This window comes from Barbus barbus (genome assembly GCF_936440315.1).
Source record: "Barbus barbus genome assembly, chromosome: 28".
Lineage (NCBI taxonomy): Eukaryota > Metazoa > Chordata > Actinopteri > Cypriniformes > Cyprinidae > Barbus > Barbus barbus.
In genome coordinates, this window is record NC_136756.1 from 21342416 (window position 1) to 21366695 (window position 24280).

The 24280-nt window shown below is 40.7% G+C and overlaps 3 protein-coding genes across 8 annotated transcripts; all 3 read left to right on the forward strand.

Moving 5' to 3' along the window:
* Positions 1 to 39: 39 nt before the first annotated feature.
* On the forward strand, positions 40 to 4626 carry armh1 (armadillo like helical domain containing 1). Of its 3 annotated transcripts, none has more exons than XM_079382614.1 (12): positions 40 to 70; positions 1270 to 1494; positions 1626 to 1694; positions 1809 to 1975; positions 2249 to 2445; positions 2772 to 2856; positions 2946 to 3062; positions 3407 to 3479; positions 3587 to 3716; positions 3845 to 3922; positions 4066 to 4147; positions 4260 to 4626. In XM_079382614.1, the coding sequence occupies exons 2-12, from the start codon at positions 1289 to 1291 to the stop codon at positions 4286 to 4288; spliced, it is 1233 nt and encodes a 410-aa protein (XP_079238740.1). In that variant the 5' UTR covers positions 40 to 70; positions 1270 to 1288; the 3' UTR covers positions 4289 to 4626. The 3 variants fall into 3 exon arrangements, with proteins under 3 accessions (XP_079238740.1, XP_079238742.1, XP_079238741.1); XM_079382616.1 differs by having other exon boundaries at positions 40 to 60; positions 4260 to 4352; XM_079382615.1 differs by having other exon boundaries at positions 58 to 345; positions 4260 to 4352.
* Positions 4627 to 15486: 10860 nt separating this feature from the next.
* mutyh (mutY DNA glycosylase) lies at positions 15487 to 20126 on the forward strand. Of its 3 annotated transcripts, none has more exons than XM_079382600.1 (15): positions 15487 to 15833; positions 15937 to 16067; positions 16514 to 16553; positions 16639 to 16712; positions 16794 to 16835; positions 16924 to 16995; positions 17100 to 17213; positions 18057 to 18154; positions 18253 to 18397; positions 18486 to 18576; positions 18653 to 18865; positions 18966 to 19111; positions 19260 to 19409; positions 19589 to 19630; positions 19762 to 20126. In XM_079382600.1, the coding sequence occupies exons 1-15, from the start codon at positions 15725 to 15727 to the stop codon at positions 19897 to 19899; spliced, it is 1605 nt and encodes a 534-aa protein (XP_079238726.1). In that variant the 5' UTR covers positions 15487 to 15724; the 3' UTR covers positions 19900 to 20126. The 3 variants fall into 3 exon arrangements, with proteins under 3 accessions (XP_079238726.1, XP_079238727.1, XP_079238728.1); XM_079382601.1 differs by having other exon boundaries at positions 18683 to 18865; XM_079382602.1 differs by lacking the exon at positions 18486 to 18576 and having other exon boundaries at positions 18634 to 18865; positions 19762 to 20125.
* Positions 20127 to 20523: 397 nt separating this feature from the next.
* elovl8b (ELOVL fatty acid elongase 8b) lies at positions 20524 to 23132 on the forward strand. Of its 2 annotated transcripts, none has more exons than XM_079382625.1 (9): positions 20524 to 20716; positions 20890 to 20984; positions 21118 to 21194; positions 21368 to 21555; positions 21673 to 21753; positions 21920 to 21976; positions 22075 to 22189; positions 22381 to 22508; positions 22728 to 23132. In XM_079382625.1, the coding sequence occupies exons 3-9, from the start codon at positions 21137 to 21139 to the stop codon at positions 22893 to 22895; spliced, it is 795 nt and encodes a 264-aa protein (XP_079238751.1). In that variant the 5' UTR covers positions 20524 to 20716; positions 20890 to 20984; positions 21118 to 21136; the 3' UTR covers positions 22896 to 23132. The 2 variants fall into 2 exon arrangements, with proteins under 2 accessions (XP_079238751.1, XP_079238752.1); XM_079382626.1 differs by having other exon boundaries at positions 20552 to 20716; positions 20939 to 20984.
* The last annotated feature ends 1148 nt before the right edge of the window (positions 23133 to 24280 follow it).

Consider the following 24280-nt stretch of genomic DNA (forward strand, 5'->3'; position numbering starts at 1 on the left):
ATCAGTTGTTCCTAAACGCACGCCGAAGTGTCAGTAACCATGGCAACTGCAAACATTGGCGTAAGTGAAGGTGAGAAACATGTCGTGGTTTCTAAATAAGCTGTTTGCTGGAAAACAAATATGATATAGATTATAAAACTGCTATTGTTAAGGTAATATTTTTCAGTATTGAGTGTGCATTATAGACAAATAAACCATAAACAACCATAATCCGACGAAAGCTGTTGTATTACTGTAAACAATACATGTGTACAGGCAAAGAAATTACGTTCGCGTCCTTCTAACTTACTTCTGGAGAAATTGATGTGTAATATCGGAGGTTATTGGTGAAATTCTTCGATTATGGTTCGTTTTTATGTTCAGACAGTAACAGAGCTTTTCTAAATGAATCTTCAGAAATAATGTACAGGTCTCATACAGTATACATTTGTCATAAGCACTGTATCTCATAATGTATGACACATTTTGATAGATACAAATTTTTATGTGTTGTGATTTCATACATCTGAATCTATTAAATATATCTAAATATATCTTTGTTCTGGATCTATTAATGATAATCTCTGCTGGACAACTCTTTTGAAAAAAACAGAGGCGGACAGTAAAGTATTTTTAGTTTACTCAAGTAAATTTAAAAAGTATCTGTAGTTTATCAGTGTTTTTCTTTGGAAAACTTTACTTCACTACAGTCCAAATCATAATGTCATACTTTTTACTGCATTTTATAAATAAAAGTTGTTGTTTGTTTTACCTTTAATACTTAAGAACATTAAAAATGTAGTGCTTTCTTGTCCTCAAGTACATCTTTGAATTACTTTTACTTCAGTAAAAGTAAGAAAGTAATAGATTTCTAATGTAATTAAGTAAATGATATTTAAAATGAAACGTAGTGCATTACAAAGTACAATATTATGCTTTGGAATGTTGAGAAATAAAGTTTTCTAAAGAAAAACACTCTGATAAAGTACAGACATGAAAAGTACTTTTAAAGCAGAGTAAAAATACTTCACTACTGGCCGCTTCTAGAAAAAAAACAGCATATGCTGATTTGTTTTGAAGTATGGCAGCTGGTTTAAGCTGGTCTTGAGCTGGTTATTAGCTGATCCTGAACAGGAGCTAGTTGCTTAGGACCATCACATGACCAGCTTAAACTAGCCCATAACCAGCTAAGGACCAGGATTCAGATTCTTGACCAGCCAAGGAAAACACTAATGCATTTGTCCGTTAGTAACACATACGTTAGCTGATATTGTTCATTGTCTCCCACAGTCTGTGAGATGCTTGAGTCATGTCTAGCAGTAAGGAGCAGGCCTCCATCAGTCAGGTGATGTGTTTCCTGCATGAGTGGGATCAGGGCAGTAAGACGGTGCGCAGTCGAATGCTAAGTGACTTTCTGGCCAAGAACACAGGAAAGACGTGTCCTGAACTGGAGCTTGAGTTCGCACAAGCTGCTAGCCTTTTCCTTGCTCGCCTCACTGCCTGGATAAGACTAACGTATCCAGGTCATGCTTTATCTGTCTGTGCTCTAAAAAATTAGATACCTTCTGAATATCTGACTAAAGCTTAAGTTGAACTGAGAGATATCAGTCCTGCCATGTATGCCTCCTTACATTTTTTGTTTCCAGCTATATGTTTGGAACATGTCTAGACCTTCAGCTGAGAGCAGTGGGGGTTTTCCTGTCTGCTAACAGCAGGTAAAAGACTAAATGTATGCTGTGGATATAATTTTAGTACTAAGCATGCAAGATCTTTGTGCAAATTAAACCGCAATCTTAACATGGTTTCATTTTGTTTGTTTGCATGATCAGTCATCAGTACATGATTGAGTTTCTGGAGGTGGGTGGAGTGCTTACCCTGCTTGAGATTCTAGGACAAGACAAACTCAAGGAAGGGGATAAAACCGGGGCTCTTCGCCTGCTCCAGATCATCGCCAACACGGGCCAAAAATATAAAGAGTTTATCTGTGAAAGCTACGGTATTTACACAGCACAACCGCACAACAAACTACCAATCAAGAAGTGAAACAGCTCCAGCTCATTTTTCAGTGATGTATTATGGAATTAGATTTTGTAACATTTCCATGAAATATTGTGAGGTTAAAACCTTGCATGATTCAATCTGGATCCGTTTTGAAGGTTGGGGATTTTGACTGGCAAGCTCTGACAACTTTATATACACACACACACATACTATATACTGGCTCATGGACTGATTTCAGCTCTCGCATCTGTTCTTCTCTGAATGACAGGTGTGAAGGCCGTAGCTGAATGTTTGGCCAAATCTGAGACAGAGGGGACTCAGGAGGCCGCCGCCGCCCTGCTAGAATCTTTGGTCCATGGAAACCCCAAATATCAGAATCAGGTGTACAAGGGCCTGATCGCCCTGCTGACCTGCACATCACCAAGAGCACAGCAGCTTGTTTTACAGATCCTACGTATAATTCAGGTACAACGTTGTTGCAGGATGACAAGAGCACCAGAGGAATCTTTAATTGTTTACAAATATCTGTACTATTGTATATGCATTAAGTTTGCATTATAAGATTTTAAATGAATTTATATGGGAAAAGTATATATATATTAAATATAAAAGTATATATTGTACTGTAAACTGGTCACCTTTTTACATTTTAGCTGTTTTGCAGCTCACTTTAATTGTTTTGTGATGTCTTGCTCATGAAAACTGCACTCATAATAAATAATTATTTAATAACTAGATATATAATGTTTTTCATAATTTATAAAATTCGTTTTTTGTTTTCTTTTGTCCAGCCCATTGTGAAAACAGCCCATCACAGCATAGTGGAGCCCTTATTGAATCTGCTGAGGTCCCTACATTTAGAAGTGCAATATGAAGGCAAGTGTACATTTCAAATTTGACATTATTTGTTGTTTACACTAATGTGAATCCAACAGTTTTATTTGTACTTTTGTTTTTACTTCCAGCAATAGAACTGATAACAGAGCTCATGCAATCAGAGGTTAGACTGGCTCTGCTCAGGGGTCTGGTGGCTTTTCTCAAACCAACTAAAGAGAGAAATCCCAAACACAAGATCCTGGAGGGTATGATCTGTTGCTCATTTTCTTTCAATTAAAGCAAGGCATAAAAGTTGTGTGACTGCCAAGGTATTTGTTTTTTGCAACTGAAACAGTGGTTCTCCAATAACAATACTGCTTTGCATTATGATCACGTTGCAGCGTGGAGACGTCCTTAATTCAACCTCGCAATTGTTACCTTTTGGGCTTTGTATTTTAATTTGGAGCAGATGTGGACGAGATGAGAAACAAACATGGATTGTGACTTGAATTAGCATCTTTCTCAGTAATTGATTTGTCTGACATAAGAGTCATAAACAGTTCTGTGTTGAATTTGAAATTCAGCTGAAACAATTAGATTGTTTTGTTAGATCCAGAGGTGGCCAAATTGACTGATTCACTCCCTGTGCTTCTCCAGCAAGCAGCTTCTGCAAAAACCATCAGGTACTTATAACAATAGATGCATTCAAGCCATGCAGCATGGAAAATATTATATAAGGCATGCTGATCTGCGTGTTTATTATGCATGATATATTGACATGATGTTACAGAATTCTGGCACAAAGAAGTGAAGAGATATCCAAAGAGCTGCTCTCTCTCAGAGTGATCCATCACTTACTGTACGCAATGGGGAACCAGGAACATGCAGATTCCCAGAGACAAGCCAGCCTGGCCTTAGAGGTTCAATTAAAACTACGCCCTACGCACTCATTCTTACATACGCTGATTCTGCATCAGTCAAGCAAATGTAGTATTGGGCAAGCAATAGACCATTGAGAAACTGATATTAATGTGTAATGTCTGTTTAGCATTTTGTGCGGATGTATCCAGTGGCGGAAGAGCATGTATGCAGAGCTATGGGCACCAGACTGTTTGAGTCTTTTATGGTGAGGTCATATTGTGGTGTGTGTATGTATGTGTGTATATATATATATATATATATATATATATATATATAATATTCAATAAAAATATCAATAGTCAATATAAAGTTAACTTTAAAATGTGTTTGTCTGCATGTTGTTTATAGCACAATGCTGATGTCCTACATTTGAACATGGATGACATTCAAGCTGACATTTTACGCTCAAATAAAGTGAACATTTCATGTGGTAAGTTGACAAATCTAGAGACAAATAGCTAGGTTGTATGTTTTTGTCTTTTTTTGAAAGACACCAGTGCTTAATTACAGTGTCCTTTCATTTTCCTTTTATTTTTCTACAGTGCTTGAGGAACAGAATTCAGATTCTTGAACAGCTTGAAACCTTTTTTTTGGTGGTGTTTTTATACATAAAATAAAAGTGATTAAAAATAGTGATTGCTTCTATAGCCTATTTCTTTGGTTCAATTTAATATGGGTGCACTAGAAAACTCAAGAATTACATTATAAAATAGATTGTAATGTCTACGTAATGTAAGCATCATAAAGTGTGTAAATTACGTGGAGGCTGCAGACCTGGAGCAGGCAGTTTTACGCCCCTGTTGTTCCTGATGCGTCCAGTAGAGGGAGGAGGATATACAACGAAATTATTAAACCACGACGCTCGAAATTTCATTAATAACCGTCCCGTCAATAAACATTGACTATTTGAGAGTTTTGTTGTTTTTGTGTGAATTTATAAAAATCACATTAAGATATCAGATTATTTGCACTACAGATTAAAATATCTGCAAATATTCAATGTTGGTCTACATACAAATGAATTAGTGTTTTTGAAAAAAAAAAAAAATTAAATATCATTTAACATTTAATTAGTGAATTAGAAACTTCATTATATACATATTTGGATCAAATGGACAATTTAATGGTACATGATCTACTGCAGCCTATTTATTCAGGTTTTCATAGAGGAGACGGAGTGATGTAGCCTATGTTGTTGTGAATTTATATATAAGGTTACATTCAGATATTAACCATATTCAGCCCATAAGACATCAGACAATCGTATGGACCATCAATTAAATATTTAATATTTATGCTTTAGTATTCACTAGTGGTTGCCATACAGCTACAGAACAGTGTCCTACAAAGCATTTTATAAAGACAAACACAATTCACCCCTTTCACCCCAGGGCCATTTAGCCATCTGAGAAGAAAAAGACAACTTTTTTGTGTACAACAATCTTATTTATTAACACCATTTATTAAAAACTATGATGACTCCTGTTGATGACTCGCTTTTAATTGTTGTTCAGTCCTCCTGTCAAAATTCTCCCACTCACTGGTTAAAAAAACAAAAGTTGGATAGTTGTAGAAAGAAATGGTTATTTGTGAATAATGGCAGGATGTCATGTTTGACCACATTTTCCTTTATAGTACCTTATGTAAATGACAGGTCCTTGCAGAAATTTCTCCTCAGCCTCCAGGATGGACAGATTTTCCACAAAAGTCAGAGCACAGATAATGACTACAAGAGAAAGAATTGAGATTTAATCACACATCCCAAGTAGCCAAGTATCATTTCACATGTTTAGCTTTTTACAACAAAATGAAAAGTGTCTCTTCTATAATAACCAAAAAAATAAACATTCTTTTTAGAGCAATGGTCTTACATTATGGATAAACTATTTGACATTTAAAACAATGTGAATCTGACATAATGCAGAGCTCAGCTAACTCATGAGACCAACCTCTAGAAGAAAGTACATTCATGATGAATTTGACCTCGTCACTGGGGCGTGCTGTCCAGAATTGAAGTCAGGTGAGAGTGGATTGCATCAGTCTGCTCCTGATCTTCAGTGTATATCGGCACAGGTGACTTGGTGGAATGCTTGTGTAGCGTTGTGGTACCAAAGAGTAGAGGAAATTGAGGGGTGGATACCTCATTCTCAACTAGAGACGCCAGAAATGGCAATATATGATCGACTACGCCACCCTGGAAAACCAGGGAAATGATAGCCCTAAGGGCACACAGATTCGTTGCGAGTGAGTGGGTGAGGAAACATGAGTCGTATACGTATAAATAGAAAAAAAGGTTATTTTAATCAATGTCAAATATATAACTAAAAAAAGATTCAAAGTTAAAACCTCCTACATTAACATTTTAGTAATGGGGAACACCATCAATTTGCATCTATTCATACACATAATAAGTAAACAAACTCAAAATTAAAGGAAACAGTAAATAACAAACTCAAATTTAAAGGAAACAAATTATCCAAGAGCAGAGGTATCTGGAGGGACGGGCCAGCTGCCACATTGGAAAACCCCCCCCCTGAATAAACCACTACAACTACCAAAACGCACACGTGAAGGTTAGATGCCAGAAGACACACAGCACTAGGTGTGAACACCACACGAATGGCAGCGTTGCCTTCACCCTCCAGAAACCCCCACAGCTCCTACAACAAAAGAAAGGGAAAAAAGAACACAAAACACATAAATCTAAATCGAAGCAGAAATAATATTAAATAATTTAAGGATCTAAACTACTTAACAAAATTAGGACTCTCAATACCACATGAAGACAAGTTAACATTGAAATAAACCAACTTCACTCAGGTTTTCAGTGACAAAACATTAAACAGAAAATGAACAAAAGAAAACCAAATAATCAAACAAAACGTTACCCAAAATTAAACATACAAGATGCTTACGGACCAACGGCATTCAAACAGGCGGCGGCCAAAGAAGGTAACGTTAGTCTGCCAGCCCGTACAGTCAGACGAAGGCACAATCCTCGATAGCAACGTGCGACAAAACCATAGCAGTTAATGGTTGCGGTCATAATAAAAGTCGAGGCAAAACAACGACATAGTCGCAATTATACACAGTCACAGTTCAATGTTGACGCTCAATTCCCACAAATAGCCCAAGAGACCCTCAGTTATGCAGGGGAACCTGCCGAGCACAAAGATAATGTGTTAAAAAGAGAAAACAAGTTACTAACACACAAAATTACGATCCTACATACCGCGGGATGCTCACTGCACACAAACCACTTCATAGTCGCGCACCATATTGCAATACAGCAGCTCAGTCAGGAACATAAGTGACATACTATCAATGCCACCAAAACGAAACAAATAGTAAATAACCAACCGTGGTCAATTTCTCCTGGTTATATAAAAAAAACGGATACTCATACCTGTGAGGAGTCGGGAGCCAGCACGCAGCAGGCGCGGGGAAACCAGCTTACCGTCTAAACCTAACAGCGAAAGAAATTCTCATCAACCGCCTGTACAGCCCGAGAAGCACCGGTTCACCCCCGAACGAGTCACATACCTGCAGCAACTACGGATGACGTCACAAGGGCAGTACCGAGACGCGTGCCAAGTGGCCATAACATATCCCTTATATCCAACGAAAAAGGGGAGGGGAATTAAACTAAGCGCAGGTGTATGACATTCCCATAGATGGATTCAACCACCCTGCTACAGTCTACCCCCCAGTTACACATCGTCGCCCCGACGATGAACTCACTTACCCCGCCATTAGTCCCAAGGTCTGAAAAACGCAAGCATTGCATTAGACATTAGGCTCGGGGGTACAGCAACAGCTGCCATTTCACCCGCAGCCCTGGGCAAACGGTGAATATTAGAATGCTGGCCAGCTGTGGCCCGCCTCGATCTCCCTGGGACAACCTCAACAACAGGAGGCTGCTCCACGGCTGAGGTACCTGGTGATACCACCGGGCCAAGCCCTATACTACCAGATTGATTTTGCTCACCTGGCAATCGAAGCTCGGGTACTGGAGGAGCGGAATCGACAAGATCCGATACGAGTTGAGGACCTTCAGGCCTCACTACCCACAAGTCCACCTCGTCCACCTCATCCACCCCCTCCTCCGGTTCCCGTTCGAGCTCCACCACCGGCCCATCAGAAAGAGCAGGAGCAGGGTCCCTTTGGATCCTAGCCTTTAATAGAGACCGATGAACTCGCTTCACTTTGCCCTCCTCATGTATTGGTGCAATGCTATACACTGCACCCCCAGATCTAGGAGCCTCTACCACCTTATACACCACTGGACTCCACAGGTCCTGGATTTTGTGGCGCCCTCTAACGCCATAATCGCGGAGGTAAACCAACTGCCCCTCTTCCAGTGGTGTGTCTCGAACATGTTGATCAAACTGTGTTTTACGTCGATCAGCAGTCAGTCTCAGCCGTTCTCGTGCTCCCTCAAACGCCACGTGCAACCTTGTCTGATGTTCCACCACCCATTCATGTACTTCCCCAGCCACAGGCTCTTGAACTCTACCGAGCAAAAAGTCAATGGGGAGTCGTGGCTCCTGGCCAAACATTAAAAAATAGGGAGACTCACCAGTGGCTTGATGCGGGGTGGTATTGTAGGAAAAGAGCACCTGAGGAAGACAGGACGCCCAGTCCCGCTTACGTGAAACCGGTAAGGTGCGCAATAAGTTGTGCAATGTTCTATTGAACCTCTCACACTGCCCGTTACCAGCAGGGTGGTAAGGAGTCGTGCGAGATTTCTCAACCCCGTACAATTTACAAAGTTGCTGGATCAAGAATGATTCAAAACTACGGCCCTGGTCGGAATGGATTCGCCCAGGCACCCCAAACCTGTAGAACCACTCAGTGACCAACACCTGAGCTACCGTCTCGGCTCGTTGATCTCGGGTAGGAACCGCCAAGGTGTACTTTGTAAAGACATCCGTCATTACTAAAACGTTTTCCAACCCTGAACAAGATGCTTCGAGCTGGGTGAAATCAATGGCCACAATTTCATTTGGTCGAGAAGCCAACAAATGACCCATAAAGCTACGGGCACCTGGCTGTAAGTCCTTGGCAGCCTGGCACCTCTCGCACGCCTGACACCATTTCGCCACCATGGCTGACATGCCTGGCCAATAACAGCGCTGGCGTACCAACTCCGTGGTGCGTTCGATACCCTGGTGCCCATGCTCTTGGTGCAACCCGGTTAAAACCTCCACCTGCAAAGCAGAAGGTAGTACCAATTGCAAAATCTCTTCGCCACCATCAGAGCGAAAAATACGGCGGTATAATACCCCCTGTGACTCCATCAATCGATCCCACTGACGGAGTAAAGTTAGTGCATCCCTAGAAAGCTGCCGACGCTCATGAGGCCCAGGGAACTTACCCTCCCTGAAAAACCATAAAACCTCCCCGATTACAGGGTCGGCCTCTTGTAGCAAACTCAAATCAGCGGAGGAATGCCCCGGCAAGGCAGCCACAGCAGCTTGACTAACCAAAGGGACTGACCTTGATTTCTCAGCATGCTGTATAGAGTTTGGGACTGCCATTCCTGGCAGCATGCCATCAGTCACCCCTGAGACTGGTGGCTGGCATCTCGATAAGGCGTCAGCATTTTTGTTGACCCTGCCTGGTCGATACTTGACCTCGAAATCGAAACATGCCAACTGTGCCGCCCATCGTTGCTCAGTGGCGCCAAGCTTTGCCGTCATAAGGTGGCTGAGAGGATTATTATCCGTGAAAACCACACATTTATTTCCCAACAAGTACTCCCTGAATTTTTCGGTCATGGCCCACTTGAGCGCTAAGAACTCAAGTTTCATAGAACTATAATTTAGCATGTTCCGCTCAGTGGGCCTAAGACCACGACTCGCATACGCAACCGGCCTCACCTTCCCACCTTGCTCCTGTGAGAGGACCGCCCCCAACCCACTCAGGCTGGCATCTACATCCAAGATGAATGGAAGGGAGAAGTCCGCGTAGGCAAGCACCGGGGCCCTGATAAACATTCCCTTTAACTCATCAAAGCTATTTTGGCACTGAATGGTCCAAACGTCAGCAAAACTCTGCTCCGCTCGCTTCCTGGGCTTCACACCTCCACACTCCGCAACCAGCCTATGCAGAGGGGCCGCTATCTTCGCAAACCCCTCCACAAAACGGCGGTAATAACTGGCGAAGCCCAAAAAGGAGCGGAGCTCGGAAACACTGGTGGGCCTTGGCCACCGAGCCACCGCCTCAATCTTTCTTGGGTCAGTCGACACCCCATCAGCTGATATTACGTGACCAAGATATACTACCTCTGGGCGAAAAAATGAACACTTTTCCAACCTTGCTTTAAGGCCCTCACGCTTCAGCCTACCCAGGACAACCTCCAAGCGCTCCAGGTGCTGTATCACCGAGGAAGAAAAGATGACAATGTCATCTAAATACAGTAGTAATGACTGGCACTGTTGATCACCGAACAATCGCTGCATTAGGCGTTGAAATGTACCCGGGGCATTACACAGCCCAAACGGCATCCTGTTCCACTCGAACAGCCCGAATGGGGTGCAAAAAGCAGTCTTGGATTTATCGCTTTCACTAACAGGAACCTGGTTATACCCGCTGGCTAAATCCATGGTGGAAAACCAGCGGGCACCTGTCAGTGCATCCAAGGACTCCTCGATTCTTGGAAGGGGGAAAGCATCCTTCCTAGTCTTGGAATTCAGTTGGCGGTAGTCCACACACATGCGTAGACTACCGTCCTTCTTTTTAACCAAGACTATTGGGGATGCATAAGGACTGCAACTTTCCCGTATAACCTGTGACTCCAACAGTGCATCAATGTGGGCCTTCACTAGCTCATACTCTGAGGGTGGTATACGGCGATAACGCTGCCGGACAGGGGTGTCATCCAATAAAGGGATGTCATGCGACAGTAGACCAGTGCACCCCAAGTCTCCCTCATGAGCAGAGAACACACACCGATACTCCTGTAATAAGGCCCTAACATGATCCTGATCTTGTGCGGACAAAACAGACAGGTCAATAGAATTAATTTGTTCCTCCACCGGGGAGGCATCCTGCGCACTATGGGAGCCAATAGCAGCAATGACCGAATTAACCTCAGTAACCCCCCTGGGCAGACTCACCACATAAACGCTTGTGAGAGTGCCCAGGAGGGTCCGAGGATATAACATTACATCCGTAGTCCCTACGTTTACCACTGGTACGGAGACCGTTCCCCGGGTCACCCGCACCAACGATGATGAAGCTAATAGTCCAGCTGGTAAGCCCAACTCTGTGGGCTCAAATAGCACAGTCTCCTTTGAGAATTGCTCAGAACACGTTGCCAGCACTAATTTTAATGTACCGCCTGGAATACGCCATGCTCGACGGCCTCGTATTCTAACCTGACTCACCCGATCGGCACCTAAACGAGCACCCACCTCGTGACAGTGCTGAAATGCCTGAGTTACAAAATTGGGGGCCTGCAGTAATGAGGGCAGTTCAAAAAGAGCAGGGCCATGCTGCCCAAAGAGCTCCCGGTAACAACGGCTAAGGATATTCATTCCCACAATCCCTGGTACTTTAGTGCATAAGCCGCCAGGGGGATCTCTGACAACAAGCACCCCACAATTTGACACCAACCTGCCACAGAGCTCGACATCCAACTCTACATAACCGATATAAGGGATGTCCAGACCATTGGCAGCCCGCAACTGCAACCATTGGCACGAACGAAGGCGATCTTGACCCCATGGCTCGAAATGCTGTACAAAGCAACTCTCAGTAATGGTGGACACCATAGAGCCAGTGTCTAACAGGCAGGGCACCTGAACCCCACCAATAAGAACAACCAAGTGCGGACATGACGACATCAAACGAGATACCGGACTAATATTCTGACAAACGTCTAAGCCATTCTTTTTCCCAACCGAGCTGTGGCTCTGCAGCTCGGTGGGAACTAGTTTTCCGCCGGCCGCTGGAGACGAGGCTGCCCACTCCCCCCTGCACGAGGAGCCGCAAAAGGAGATTGAGGGTGAAGGGGAATACGTTCCCCATCACAATCCCTGGCAAAATGACCAGGCTGTTGACATCTTCTACATATTACCGGACTAGTATGAGAAAATTTATTCCGTGGGTATGCAGGATAACCATGTGAATGAGGAGATTGACTCCGAGCAGCAGGAGCATGACCCTGTAGTAATGCCAAACCCTTAGTAAGCTTGTCCAGCTGTACCTGTTGAGATTTTAACATCTCTCTCAACTCACTTAATTCAGAGCTTGGCATTACACTAGCAGTACTCAACGACGGTCCCCCCTGCACCCCATATTGAATCAAAGGAGCTAATGGAACGGACTGACTCCGCCCACGTACACCACCTGGCATTCCCTCCCGCTCCCATCGTATTGCCTCTCTACGAACCTCTAGCAAACTAAAAGTAGGTTGGCGGCGAACTAGCTGCTTAAGTTCACGACGCAAAGAACTATCCACTACATGTTCCACAAATTGATCGCGTAAAAGGGTCTCAGAATTCGACATGGCATATGGTGCCTGTTGCTTAACGCCCTCAAGGAGGCTCAGTAGCGCAAGGGAAAACTCTAGCAGAGTCTCTCCTTCCCGCTGCTTTCGTGAGAAAAAGGCCTCCTGCAAGGCCACATATGACTGTGAGCACCCATATAACTCTCGCAATGCAGAAATAATTTTATCCGGGTCCCCTTTTTCAACCGTAGAACGGTGCCGAATCTCTTCCCGTGCTTCCCCCTCCAAATGATCAAACAAAAAAAATGCTCTATCAGTCACAGAGAGGTGACGCAATTGCATACACGCCTGTACTTCCTCGATCCAATCCTCAATGCTGATGCCAGTCCGGCCATTAAACTTTGAGCATTTTCGATCCCGAGGTACGAAAACAAATCTTTCAGGCTGAGCAGCACCCGCACCCAAAGGTACAGGTGCCCCAACAGTTATTACTGGAGCACTAAATGCTGTACTTGGGCCCGGCAATTCAGCAGTACGCTCCTGATGCAATTTCTCATTATCAGCCTTTAGCTGCGCCACCAACTCCCTTAACTGTTGCAATTCCTCCTCCATAATAAATGCACTTACCAATCGTAGAGGGAAGCCAACTGACAGGGGAGATCCGACACACACCAGCTACGTCGCTGTTTTGCCTCAAACAAAAACAAAATACAGACAAACACCTATACTGGATTGTGCAACAACGTTTTTTTTTTTTTTTTGTTCTCAAACAAAATACAGACAAACACCTATACTGGATTGTGCAACAACGTTTTTTTTTTTTTTTTTTTTTTACTAAACATACATACCCACGTCCTCACCCAAACACACACAAAACAAAGGGACCCTGCCGACTACGCCAAAATGTAGCGTTGTGGTACCAAAGAGTAGAGGAAATTGAGGGGTGGATACCTCATTCTCAACTAGAGACGCCAGAAATGGCAATATATGATCGACTACGCCACCCTGGAAAACCAGGGAAATGATAGCCCTAAGGGCACACAGATTCGTTGCGAGTGAGTGGGTGAGGAAACATGAGTCGTATACGTATAAATAGAAAAAAAGGTTATTTTAATCAATGTCAAATATATAACTAAAAAAAGATTCAAAGTTAAAACCTCCTACATTAACATTTTAGTAATGGGGAACACCATCAATTTGCATCTATTCATACACATAATAAGTAAACAAACTCAAAATTAAAGGAAACAGTAAATAACAAACTCAAATTTAAAGGAAACAAATTATCCAAGAGCAGAGGTATCTGGAGGGACGGGCCAGCTGCCACATTGGAAAACCCCCCCCCTGAATAAACCACTACAACTACCAAAACGCACACGTGAAGGTTAGATGCCAGAAGACACAGCACTAGGTGTGAACACCACACGAATGGCAGCGTTGCCTTCACCCTCCAGAAACCCCCACAGCTCCTACAACAAAAGAAAGGGAAAAAAGAACACAAAACACATAAATCTAAATCGAAGCAGAAATAATATTAAATAATTTAAGGATCTAAACTACTTAACAAAATTAGGACTCTCAATACCACATGAAGACAAGTTAACATTGAAATAAACCAACTTCACTCAGGTTTTCAGTGACAAAACATTAAACAGAAAATGAACAAAAGAAAACCAAATAATCAAACAAAACGTTACCCAAAATTAAACATACAAGATGCTTACGGACCAACGGCATTCAAACAGGCGGCGGCCAAAGAAGGTAACGTTAGTCTGCCAGCCCGTACAGTCAGACGAAGGCACAATCCTCGATAGCAACGTGCGACAAAACCATAGCAGTTAATGGTTGCGGTCATAATAAAAGTCGAGGCAAAACAACGACATAGTCGCAATTATACACAGTCACAGTTCAATGTTGACGCTCAATTCCCACAAATAGCCCAAGAGACCCTCAGTTATGCAGGGGAACCTGCCGAGCACAAAGATAATGTGTTAAAAAGAGAAAACAAGTTACTAACACACAAAATTACGATCCTACATACCGCGGGATGCTCACTGCACACAAACCACTTCATAGTCGCGCACCATATTGCAATACAGCAGCTCAGTCAGGAACATAAGTGACATACTATCAATGCCACCAAAACGAAACAAATAGTAAATAACCAACCGTGGTCAATTTCTCCTGGTTATATAAAAAAACGGATACTCATACCTGTGAGGAGTCGGGAGCCAGCACGCAGCAGGCGCGGGGAAACCAGCTTACCGTCTAAACCTAACAGCGAAAGAAATTCTCATCAACCGCCTGTACAGCCCGAGAAGCACCGGTTCACCCCCGAACGAGTCACATACCTGCAGCAACTACGGATGACGTCACAAGGGCAGTACCGAGACGCGTGCCAAGTGGCCATAACATATCCCTTATATCCAACGAAAAAGGGGAGGGGAATTAAACTAAGCGCAGGTGTATGACATTCCCATAGATGGATTCAACCACCCTGCTACACTTGGAAAAAGTGTAAAGCCACTGAATTATTTTGGCCACTGCCTTGCATTTCAAAAGAAAGAAAATATTTTAATTTAGTAAATAGTATGATTTATGCATTCAATACTTACTGGAGAGTAGGCCAGAGGATTGTGGCAATAACATTCATGTTGGCAGCGTCCATGTCTTTGCCCTGTGAGAGTAAAAGGAAAAATTAAGCAGACTTCCACTTGCCATTCAAATATGAAATTAAGAACTACAGAAGATAAACTACAGCTGATATAAAATAATGTGAAAAAGATTTATACATGTGCTCAAACCTCTTCATAGACGGGTTTCATGCAGGCATTTCCAATCTGCAAGAGATAATCAAAATAGCTAGACTAAGCTCTTAAACAAAGAAAACAAACAGCATAACGTTACATGCAAATGTTACTATTTACCTGACCCTCAATAAGTAAATTTTTAGACCTATCTATTAACATATTAAAATGAATTGACATCGACTCTTAGCAAATCATTTAACTTTAAATGTTGCAACGTTGCTGAACAATAATAATTTTAGCGATTATTTTACATATCTCTTATTCGTGTCGCTTCTAGACTTAGCCTGCGTCCCAATGTGCACACTATCCATCCTAAATTATATGTGATATTAGTCATTTTCAAAAATAATAAAATAGTATGCACATTGGGACGCAGGGTTAGTCTGTTCTGATAGCGCATACTGTACAGCCTCCCCTACTGGACGCATCAGGAATAACAGGGCCGTAGATCTGCCTTGCTCCAGGTCAAAGTCAGCTATTGGTGCAAACACGCCCCGCCCTCCAGGAAGTGAAACAGAGGGCGGTACTGCTGCATGACGTTGTGAAAACACGTGTTTCTTACTAATAGTACTTTGTACATGTCGTTTTTAATATATGTTTTTTAACGTTCTGATGTTTAATTTGTTGTATTTTTTTTCTATAATAGCGACCATGTGCAGATAGTTTGGATTTTAACTTAAAGTTTTTTCAAAGTAGTGTCCCACAGGTTGTTTATTAATTAGTGAAAGATTGGTTTAGCGCTATGAGCAGGTTAAGATCTGCAGTGCAGAAGGGGAAGAGAGCGGCTCTAGAAAACACAGAGGTGATCAAATCCAGCAATAAGAAGAAATCAAAGCCTGCTATTAAAGAAGGTGAGTGGTTCTCTGTGTGCAACCGAGAGACGCTATAAATCAAGGCAACTCGATGTGTGCTTTTAAAATGTTATTTAAAAGTTTGATTTCTTATTTCCGCCAGAGGAACCATCTGAAACTGAACCTTCCTCATCATACCACTTTTTCCATGATCCAACTGACATCCTTCTTTTCCGCTCTCACCTTCTGCAGTGGTATGATCAGAATAAGAGAGAGCTTCCCTGGAGGACACTGGTAAAGGCATCTAATATTCTTAATTACTAAATAACCTGATCTAATAGACTGTATATAGTTTTTTGTCACGTGACTATGCTTTTTGGGCCCATCATATACAGCTGCATGAGATGCTGGAAGTGATCAGAATTCAAAATTCAAAAGCTTTTTTTGCATGTTAAAGCACATTTAATGTATTGCAGGAAGAAAATGTCTTGTTGTAGGCCTAAAATAAGAATCAAACTGGGAAATTTTCTGTGTATAAAACCACATAAATTATTTAAAGATTAGCAGGGAATTTAATTTTTTCCAAAATGTTAACTGTGGGGTTAAGTTTGTTTAGGGTTATTTGTGTCCGTAGCTTAACTGACGACTATTAAAAACACTGTCATATAATTGTTTAATTGTATTGCAAATAAGACTTTGAAATGAGATCAATCTTTGTGTGTGTGTTGTAATCCATACAGGCTATGACAGAACCAGATGTTAATATCAGGACATATGGAGGTATGAAAAAGTGTTTTAATGAAAAAAGTGTTTAAAAAAAAAAGTGTTTTAAAAGTGTGTTTTTTTTTTCTCATGGCGTTCTCAGTGTGGGTCTCAGAGATCATGTTACAGCAGACTCAAGTTGCCACAGTGATAGACTACTATAACAGATGGATGAAGGTAGACAAGCTGTTTGACATCTCCTCTCACAGAACCTCTGGTATCCCACATTTTATGCTGTTTCTGCATCTTTATTTTTAGAGATGGCCAACTGTGGAAAAACTTGCTGCAGCTACACTGGAGGTGATAGTTAAATCCACAGACATACACAAAATAAACAGACAGAGACATGGTTAGCATCTGACAGTGGTGTATCATTGTCTCCCTGCAGGAAGTGAACCAAATGTGGGCGGGTCTTGGATATTACTCTCGAGGACGCAGGCTGCATGAAAGTGCTCAGAAAGTAGGTTTAAATATAGTAATGCAGAATTTAGATGCAGTTAGATGCTCGATTTCATATATTTGTGTAATCGGCACATATTACAAAGATGTCGATTCTTACAATAGGTAGTATCAGAACTGGATGGACAGATGCCAAAGACTACAGCAGAACTACTAAAACAGCTGGCTGGAGTTGGACGTTACACCGCCGGCGCAATCAGTTCTATAGCGCTTGGACAGGTAAATTTGTTTTGTTGATACATTTGATTTGGCCTATGTTCTTAAAGAAATGGTTCACCAAAAAATTGCTGAAATTTACTTGCCCTCAAGCTGTCAAAGATGTTGATGAGTTTGATGAGAAATTTCATGGCTCCTTTGCACTGAATGGGTGCCGTCAGAATGAATGCCCAAAAAGCTGATAAAAACATCACAATCATCCGCAAGTGATTCACACAACTCCAGTCCATAAATTAACATTTTGTGAAGTGAAAAGCTGCATGTTTGTAAGAAACAATTCCACCATGAAGCTGTTGTCCTCACACTTGATAAACCACATACTGTATTAGTTTAGAACTGTTTTGGACTGTTTTCACTTGTAAACTGTGCCTCATTTGTGCATATTTTTCTCCTGACTCTGATGAAACAATATTATATAGTGAGGACTTGTATTTTAGCTGGAAGCAACAGTTTGAAGTTAAAAGCATCTTTATGATGGATTTACAAACACACAGCTTTTTTCGTCACAAGACATTAATTGATGGACTGGATTTGTGTGAATTATTGTAATGTTTTTATCAGCTGTTTGAACTCTCATTCTGGCACCCATTCACTACAGAGGATCCATTGATGAGTAACTTATGTAATGCTAAATTTAAAAAACAAAATCTCATTTACATCTTAAAAATCCTATCTTTGGGGGAACTCCTACTCCTTTAATAGAATTAATGTACTTGTGTTATCCACTAATAGCGCAGCGCATATCAGTTTGAGCAGCATTGCATAGTCACGATATTACACACTGTGAATATTTAGCAGTAAATGCTGTTTATTTATTTGCTGCAATGTTTTTTTTTTTTTCTCCAGGTGACGGGTGCAGTTGATGGAAACGTCATTCGAGTTCTTTGTCGTGTTCGAGCTATAGGAGCGGACAGCACCAGTCCTGCTGTAACAGATGCTTTGTGGTACTGAAAGATCCATCAAGTTGATGTACTGTTAAGCAAATCTAGATCTAAGTTGTAAAATGTTGGATTTAATTGTGATCTTTTTTGGCCTATTTCAGGAAAATTGCTGATACACTTGTTGATCCAGACAGACCCGGAGACTTTAATCAGGCTATGATGGAATTAGGGGCCAGAGTCTGCACCCCAAAATCCCCTCTGTGCGACCAGTGTCCCGTTCAAACCCACTGTCATGCCTTTAGGAAGGTACTGCTGAGCAGCTCTCACCAAAACGCTTCCTTGTAAAACTGTCAAATTACCTACTAAATATCAGATTTTGTCTTTTATACTGTAGGTGAGCATTAAACAAGAGATTGACTCCAAAAGACTTCTAAGTAAACTTGTCTCAAAGCTCAACACCTCAGTTCCTGACATAGAGAATTGTTGTAAGTTGTAAAGTCATCTGTTAAACATGAAATATTCTCTTTTTATTCATACATTAGATCTACAAATCAATAGCAGTGTCTACTGTATGTTCACATTCGCTGACAGTGGCTCCTGGCAGCTGTGACTTGTGTTTATCAGAGGACTGGGACCGTCAGCTGGGGGTGCAGAATTATCCAAGAAAGCCTGTTAAAAAAGCTCCACGTGTGGAGCAAACCCTAACCTGTATAGTGGAACGTCAGCGAGCTGGAGAAGAGAAGGAGTATCTTCTCACTCAAAGACCAAGCAAAGGTGAAACAATAGTTTTAACTGGGTGAATGAGAAAAAGATGAACAACTTCTAGAAAATATCATGAAAAAATATGGTTTTGGATTACATGGATGCGTTGCAGGACTCTTGGCAGGGATGTGGGAGCTACCCAGCATGCTCTTGGAGGCTGACGTCTCTGAGAATAAATATAAAGGCTTGATATGTGACATGATGCAAAAACTGCTGGAAAAATCTCTACACGCTAACTCAGTGCAGTTTGTGGGAGAGGTGGGTGTTTTCGCCAAAATGTATTATTTTGGGTTTAGAATCATCAAAATTAGCTCAATATTTGATTAGCATCTTCAGCGATGATGTGAACGTTTGGTTACAATGCATGTGTTTGATATTCATCCATGTCTTTCATGTTCTCTGTCAGGTGGTGCATATTTTCTCCCACATCCATCAAACCTATATAGTCTTTTCCGTGCGTGTGTCTGACTGGTCAGAAGAAGAGCAAGAGCAGAAGACCTGCTGGCTCACTAAATCTGCTCTGAAGGAGGCAGCTGTGTCCACTGGGGTTAAAAAGGTTGTGCATATTTTCATGGGGTTCACAGCAAAGCCACACTAACCTTAAAACTACTAAAATTGTTTGTGTGTATGCAACATCTTGTGTGTAAAAGAAATGCATTTTTTGAAAAGACTTTTTTAAACCATGTTGTTACTGTCACATGTATATGTAAAGATCTTATATTTTCAATTACACAGATTATGAAGCTCTATGAATCTTCAAACAAGGTGGACAGCAAGGTAAGTTTTCCTGAGATTGCATGTGCTTCGTATTTTGCACTGTTTGGTGTTTTTGAGTTCTTTTCTTTTTCATATCTTATCGATAGTAAAATTGTGTTTTTGCTGTATTCTGACAATTCACACTTTTTCAGGAAAAGAAGACAAAACCCAACCCTGAGAAACGGTCAAACAAAATAAAAAAGTCTAAGGGTGCTGTTACTAACGAAGGACCGAAACAACTCTGCCTCAGTAAATTCTTTTCTACCTCTAAGGCAGCAGCAAAAAGTTAAAACTGTTGACAAAAGCCTATCTGTATATTAAGGTTTATGATTTTTGAAATGGTCAATATGTAATCATCATGTAAATTTGCTATTATGTCAAGTGTCACAATTAATAACACATTACCTACAACTTTAATGTTTTATTTTTTAGAGGGATAGTTGTGATTTTAAATAAATAATAAATGTATAATAACCCTCATTTTAAAAAAGGGGATCCAGAATAAAAGACTTGTTTAAAAAAAATTAAAAATCTGACCTGATTTCATAACACATTTACACAACTATCTAAAAAAATATTTCTCTCTGCTTCTTCCACTTTTTTTTTTTTTTTTGCAGCATACTTTTAATTTAACAGCATTTAGCCAGACAGATAAATAAGCTTTTGTGGACATGTTCATTTAATTCTCTGCGCCCTGAATGCCCTTCCCCTTCTGATACTAAGAGTCAAGGTCAAGGTGTCAAAATAAGAGTCAAGGTTAAAATATTTTATTAACAAACTTGGGATTATTTCTAATATAACACATATGTGGAAATATACTTTATAGCAAAAGTGAGTGTAAATTACTTTTTTTAGTCTTTTTGTTTAAATTTCAGATTAATGTGTGTTTTCTTGGCCCCAGTGGGACTTTTAACTGTGAAATGTGAGTTACAAAAACTGGGTGCAGTCCAAAGTTTTTCTTCCAATAGTCGTGTGCACTTCTGCATAACAACTGATAACGCTCTATTTCCCATGTTACTCAAATCATTTCGTGCAAGTTCAAAGTTCCTATCTGACCGTGCGACTGACTGAACTCTTCCACACAGTGCGATACATACTTTCCCTCAGGTAAGTTCACCGGTAAATTTGTTGTTTGCAAACTTCTGTCAAAATGTGAAATAATCCCTGTACGGATAAGATAATTGCAGTCAGATAATAAAAACATCCCATGTGCGTTAAATTTCTTGTCACAAGTTGAACGCCTTGTCATTAAAATTAAGTCGCAATAATTACATGAGCAGCCTGCAAAGGGAGAAGGTATCACCAAAGACTATTTGGTATCACTCAAAGGACAAGACCTCAAATCAGTGTGTTGCAAATCGACTTTCTTAACAAGGTATGCAACCCTTCGCATTTTTTTTGTATATCAGATATTATTAAGAACGTACAAACACGGGATAGATTCCTCTTTCTTCGTGTTTTCCCACCTCTACTGAATGCTAGTGTAGTCTTTTTTTTCTTTTTTTAAGTAATAAAGCACAGTCCTCTATGGAATCAGCATGGCAGAGAGTGGAATCTATGCACCGCTGGATTCTGGAGAATGGGGGTATGATTTTTTTATTTGTCTTCCCATGTTGTATGAGCATGATTTATTTTTTCACCTTGTATTTTACTGTATTATCTACACAGAGAAACGTTACATCATAGAATATGAATATAATAATGTGTAGAATGCACTGTTATGCAAAACTCCTTGTGTTTTCTGTCATGGTATTTCAGATAAGCGGACGGACCCATGGCTTCTAGTCTACTCTCCTGTACCAATCATCTGTATATTTTTGTGCTATCTTGGTATTATTTGGATTGGACCCAAGCTTATGAAACACAAGGAACCATGGAACCTAAAAGCAGTGCTTATAGTGTACAACTTTGGCATGGTCGGTTTGTCGATTTACATGTTCCATGAGGTACATTATGTATTTCATACATACTCTAGTTCAGTCCAATATAGGTGAATATTATTTCGAGGTCTTACGCTAAAATAACCTGATCATCAAATCTGAAATCTATTTTTCTTATCACAGTTCTTGGTCACATCTTGGCTTGCAAACTACAGTTATCTGTGTCAACCTGTGGACTACAGCCCCAGTCCTTTAGGAATGAAGGTGATTACATCTCTCTCATTTTCTGTTGAGCTGCCTAGTGTTCTTTGCTAATAATCAGTAATTCCTGTTTTCCAAATCATAATCAAATTTACCTATGATGTTATCGTTATTTTTAGATTTCCAATAAAGATGCATTGGTTACCTAATTATTACTGTATATTTTTAGATGGCCAGTGTATGTTGGTGGTTCTTCTTCTCTAAAGTTATTGAGCTTATTGATACAGTAAGTTTTACTCATTTCAAAATATGATTGTTGCAGATATTTACACCTAGACATGCAATTCAAATAAAGATGTTTTCCCTCCCAACCTCCTCACTCAGGTCTTTTTTATCCTAAGAAAAAAGAACAACCAGCTCACTTTTCTACATGTGTATCATCATGGAACTATGATCTTCAACTGGTGGGCAGGAGTTAAATTTGTGGCGGGTGGTCAATGTAAGACAGAAACATTAAATAATTTATATACATTCAGAGACTGCAGTTAATATGCACTGTGTCCTAGCCTTCGTTTATTCTATGTATTTTTATATATGCATTAAATGTAACAATTATGCATGCTTTTTTAAAAAAAAAAAAAACAGAATATCATGCATTTCATTATTTTGTCTTTTTGCCTATTCATTCAGCATTTTTTATTGGGCTGCTGAACACCTTTGTTCATATAGTGATGTATTCTTACTATGGCCTTGCGGCCCTGGGGCCTCACATGCAGAAATATCTGTGGTGGAAGCGCTACCTCACCTCATTACAGCTGGTAAATACACAACACACGTTGATATTCTGCTCATTTAGTCTTTCACTTTTAGTCTATCAGAGCCTTTTGTTTCACAAATTTTTACTCTTTTGTGAATTGCTTCAGTACATATGTCCTGTTAGTAGATGGCCAGTTGATAATTTTTTTTAATTAGAATTAAGAAGTTTAAAAAAAGGAAACGTAACATCAGCGGGACTGTTAAACAACTTCTCATTACAGGTCCAGTTTGTCTTGCTGACTATTCACACTGGATACAACCTCTTCTCCGAGTGTGATTTTCCTGATTCCATGAATGCAGTTGTGTTTGCATACTGCGTCAGCCTCATTATACTCTTCAGCAACTTTTACTACCAGAGCTACATAACCAGGAAGACCAAGAAGTCTTAACAGAGTTGGTCCACGTGATGAGTAGAGGACTACATGTTCCAACTATTGGAAGAGGACTACATCGTCTTTTGATAAACTAATTTTTCCATTATTACATTTTGGAACATCAACCAAAATAACTTGAACATTTAAATAAAGTGTAATTCTAAGATGGAACCTTATCATTTTGCATGGCTTTTCCAGGATTTTCATGTATGAACCCTAATAAAAGCAACTGATGCATGCTGTTAATTACTTAAGCTGGTCCACCAATGTGATTGTGCAAATGCTCCGTTACCTCTCCCTCCTCTTCACATGCTGGAGCCGTTACCCCGCTTTGTTCCGGGACCTCTAAATTTACAAATCAAGCACTGGTGGTCATCAAGCCTGGTTTATTTCAGTTAACTGACCATTACATTTGCGAGTCAAAAGCATATTACAACAATTTACACTTAACACTAAGTATAATGGTCAAATTTATTACTGTTACCCCTAGTTTGACAGACAAGGCTTAAGCCTAGTCTCCACTAAAATGTAAGTCTGAGCTGTTTTAACTGAAAGAAACTTGTACTGATTGATCTTGAAATATGTCAATGCCCTTGTTTTGTCTCAAGATGCACACCAGTAATGTTTTTCTTTCTAAGGCATGTCAAAAAAAATTAGAGTGGCGGTTCAATCTTCAACTGGCTGGCAGTCTGATTCTGGCAGGTCAAGCTGGTTGCTTAATGACGCTTCGCTGGACGCTCAACCAGCCAGCTGCTGCTGCCTCTCATTCCAAGGAAATCATTCTGATTTGTATGGATAGTGACACAAGTTGTGACGATATTATGATTTATGTTATTAAATTATGTATATTTCTCTATAGCTATATGCAACAGAGTGAGGTATAGCCCCAGTATGATTGGTTGGCGTCATCCAAACAGGTGAACCAATCAGTGTGTGTGTAGTTCATGATTGGTTAGTTGTGTAAGTTTCATGAGCCTATTAGTGCTTGTGTTGTGACTATAGAAGAGGGAAGTGTTTGGCTGCTTGGGATGCATCATCTTTGGTACCGTGCACCTTGTGACATGTGGCGCGTTGAATGAGTGCTAGCAGTTGGGTTATCTTCCTGTCTGCCATGTGTACTGGCTGTTGGCTAGTTCTCAGGTTCGTCCCTGCCATGTGTACTGGCTGTTGGCTAGTTCTCAGGTTCGTCCCTGTTTTAAAAAAGCCTCTTGCCTGTTCAATGATGAGGTTTATCTTATTTGTTTTTAGTCATGGACCTGCAAGCAGCTGTAATCCTGCGTGATGAGCAACCATGTGTGTTGCAGCATTTTACTGTTTCCTTGGTATGTATAATTGTATAATGTATAATGATATTAATTTAAATTGATAGGTGGCTTGACCCATTACACATACCTAAATTT

What these genes read in the sequence shown, in the direction of transcription:
- armh1 (XM_079382614.1), top strand. Translation starts at nt 1,289, where the DNA reads ATGTCTAGCAGTAAGGAGCAGGCCTCCATCAGTCAGGTGATGTGTTTC. An exon ending in ACTGCCTGGATAAGACTAAC is followed by an intron (nt 1,495 to 1,625) that starts GTATCCAGGTCA and finishes TTTTGTTTCCAG; the next exon opens with CTATATGTTTGGAACATGTC. An exon ending in GACTGTTTGAGTCTTTTATG is followed by an intron (nt 3,923 to 4,065) that starts GTGAGGTCATAT and finishes TGTTGTTTATAG; the next exon opens with CACAATGCTGATGTCCTACA.
- mutyh (XM_079382600.1), top strand. Translation starts at nt 15,725, where the DNA reads ATGAGCAGGTTAAGATCTGCAGTGCAGAAGGGGAAGAGAGCGGCTCTA. An exon ending in GCTGTAACAGATGCTTTGTG is followed by an intron (nt 18,155 to 18,252) that starts GTACTGAAAGAT and finishes GGCCTATTTCAG; the next exon opens with GAAAATTGCTGATACACTTG. An exon ending in CAGTGCAGTTTGTGGGAGAG is followed by an intron (nt 19,112 to 19,259) that starts GTGGGTGTTTTC and finishes GTTCTCTGTCAG; the next exon opens with GTGGTGCATATTTTCTCCCA.
- elovl8b (XM_079382625.1), top strand. Translation starts at nt 21,137, where the DNA reads ATGGAATCAGCATGGCAGAGAGTGGAATCTATGCACCGCTGGATTCTG. An exon ending in CGATTTACATGTTCCATGAG is followed by an intron (nt 21,556 to 21,672) that starts GTACATTATGTA and finishes TTCTTATCACAG; the next exon opens with TTCTTGGTCACATCTTGGCT. An exon ending in CCAGTCCTTTAGGAATGAAG is followed by an intron (nt 21,754 to 21,919) that starts GTGATTACATCT and finishes GTATATTTTTAG; the next exon opens with ATGGCCAGTGTATGTTGGTG.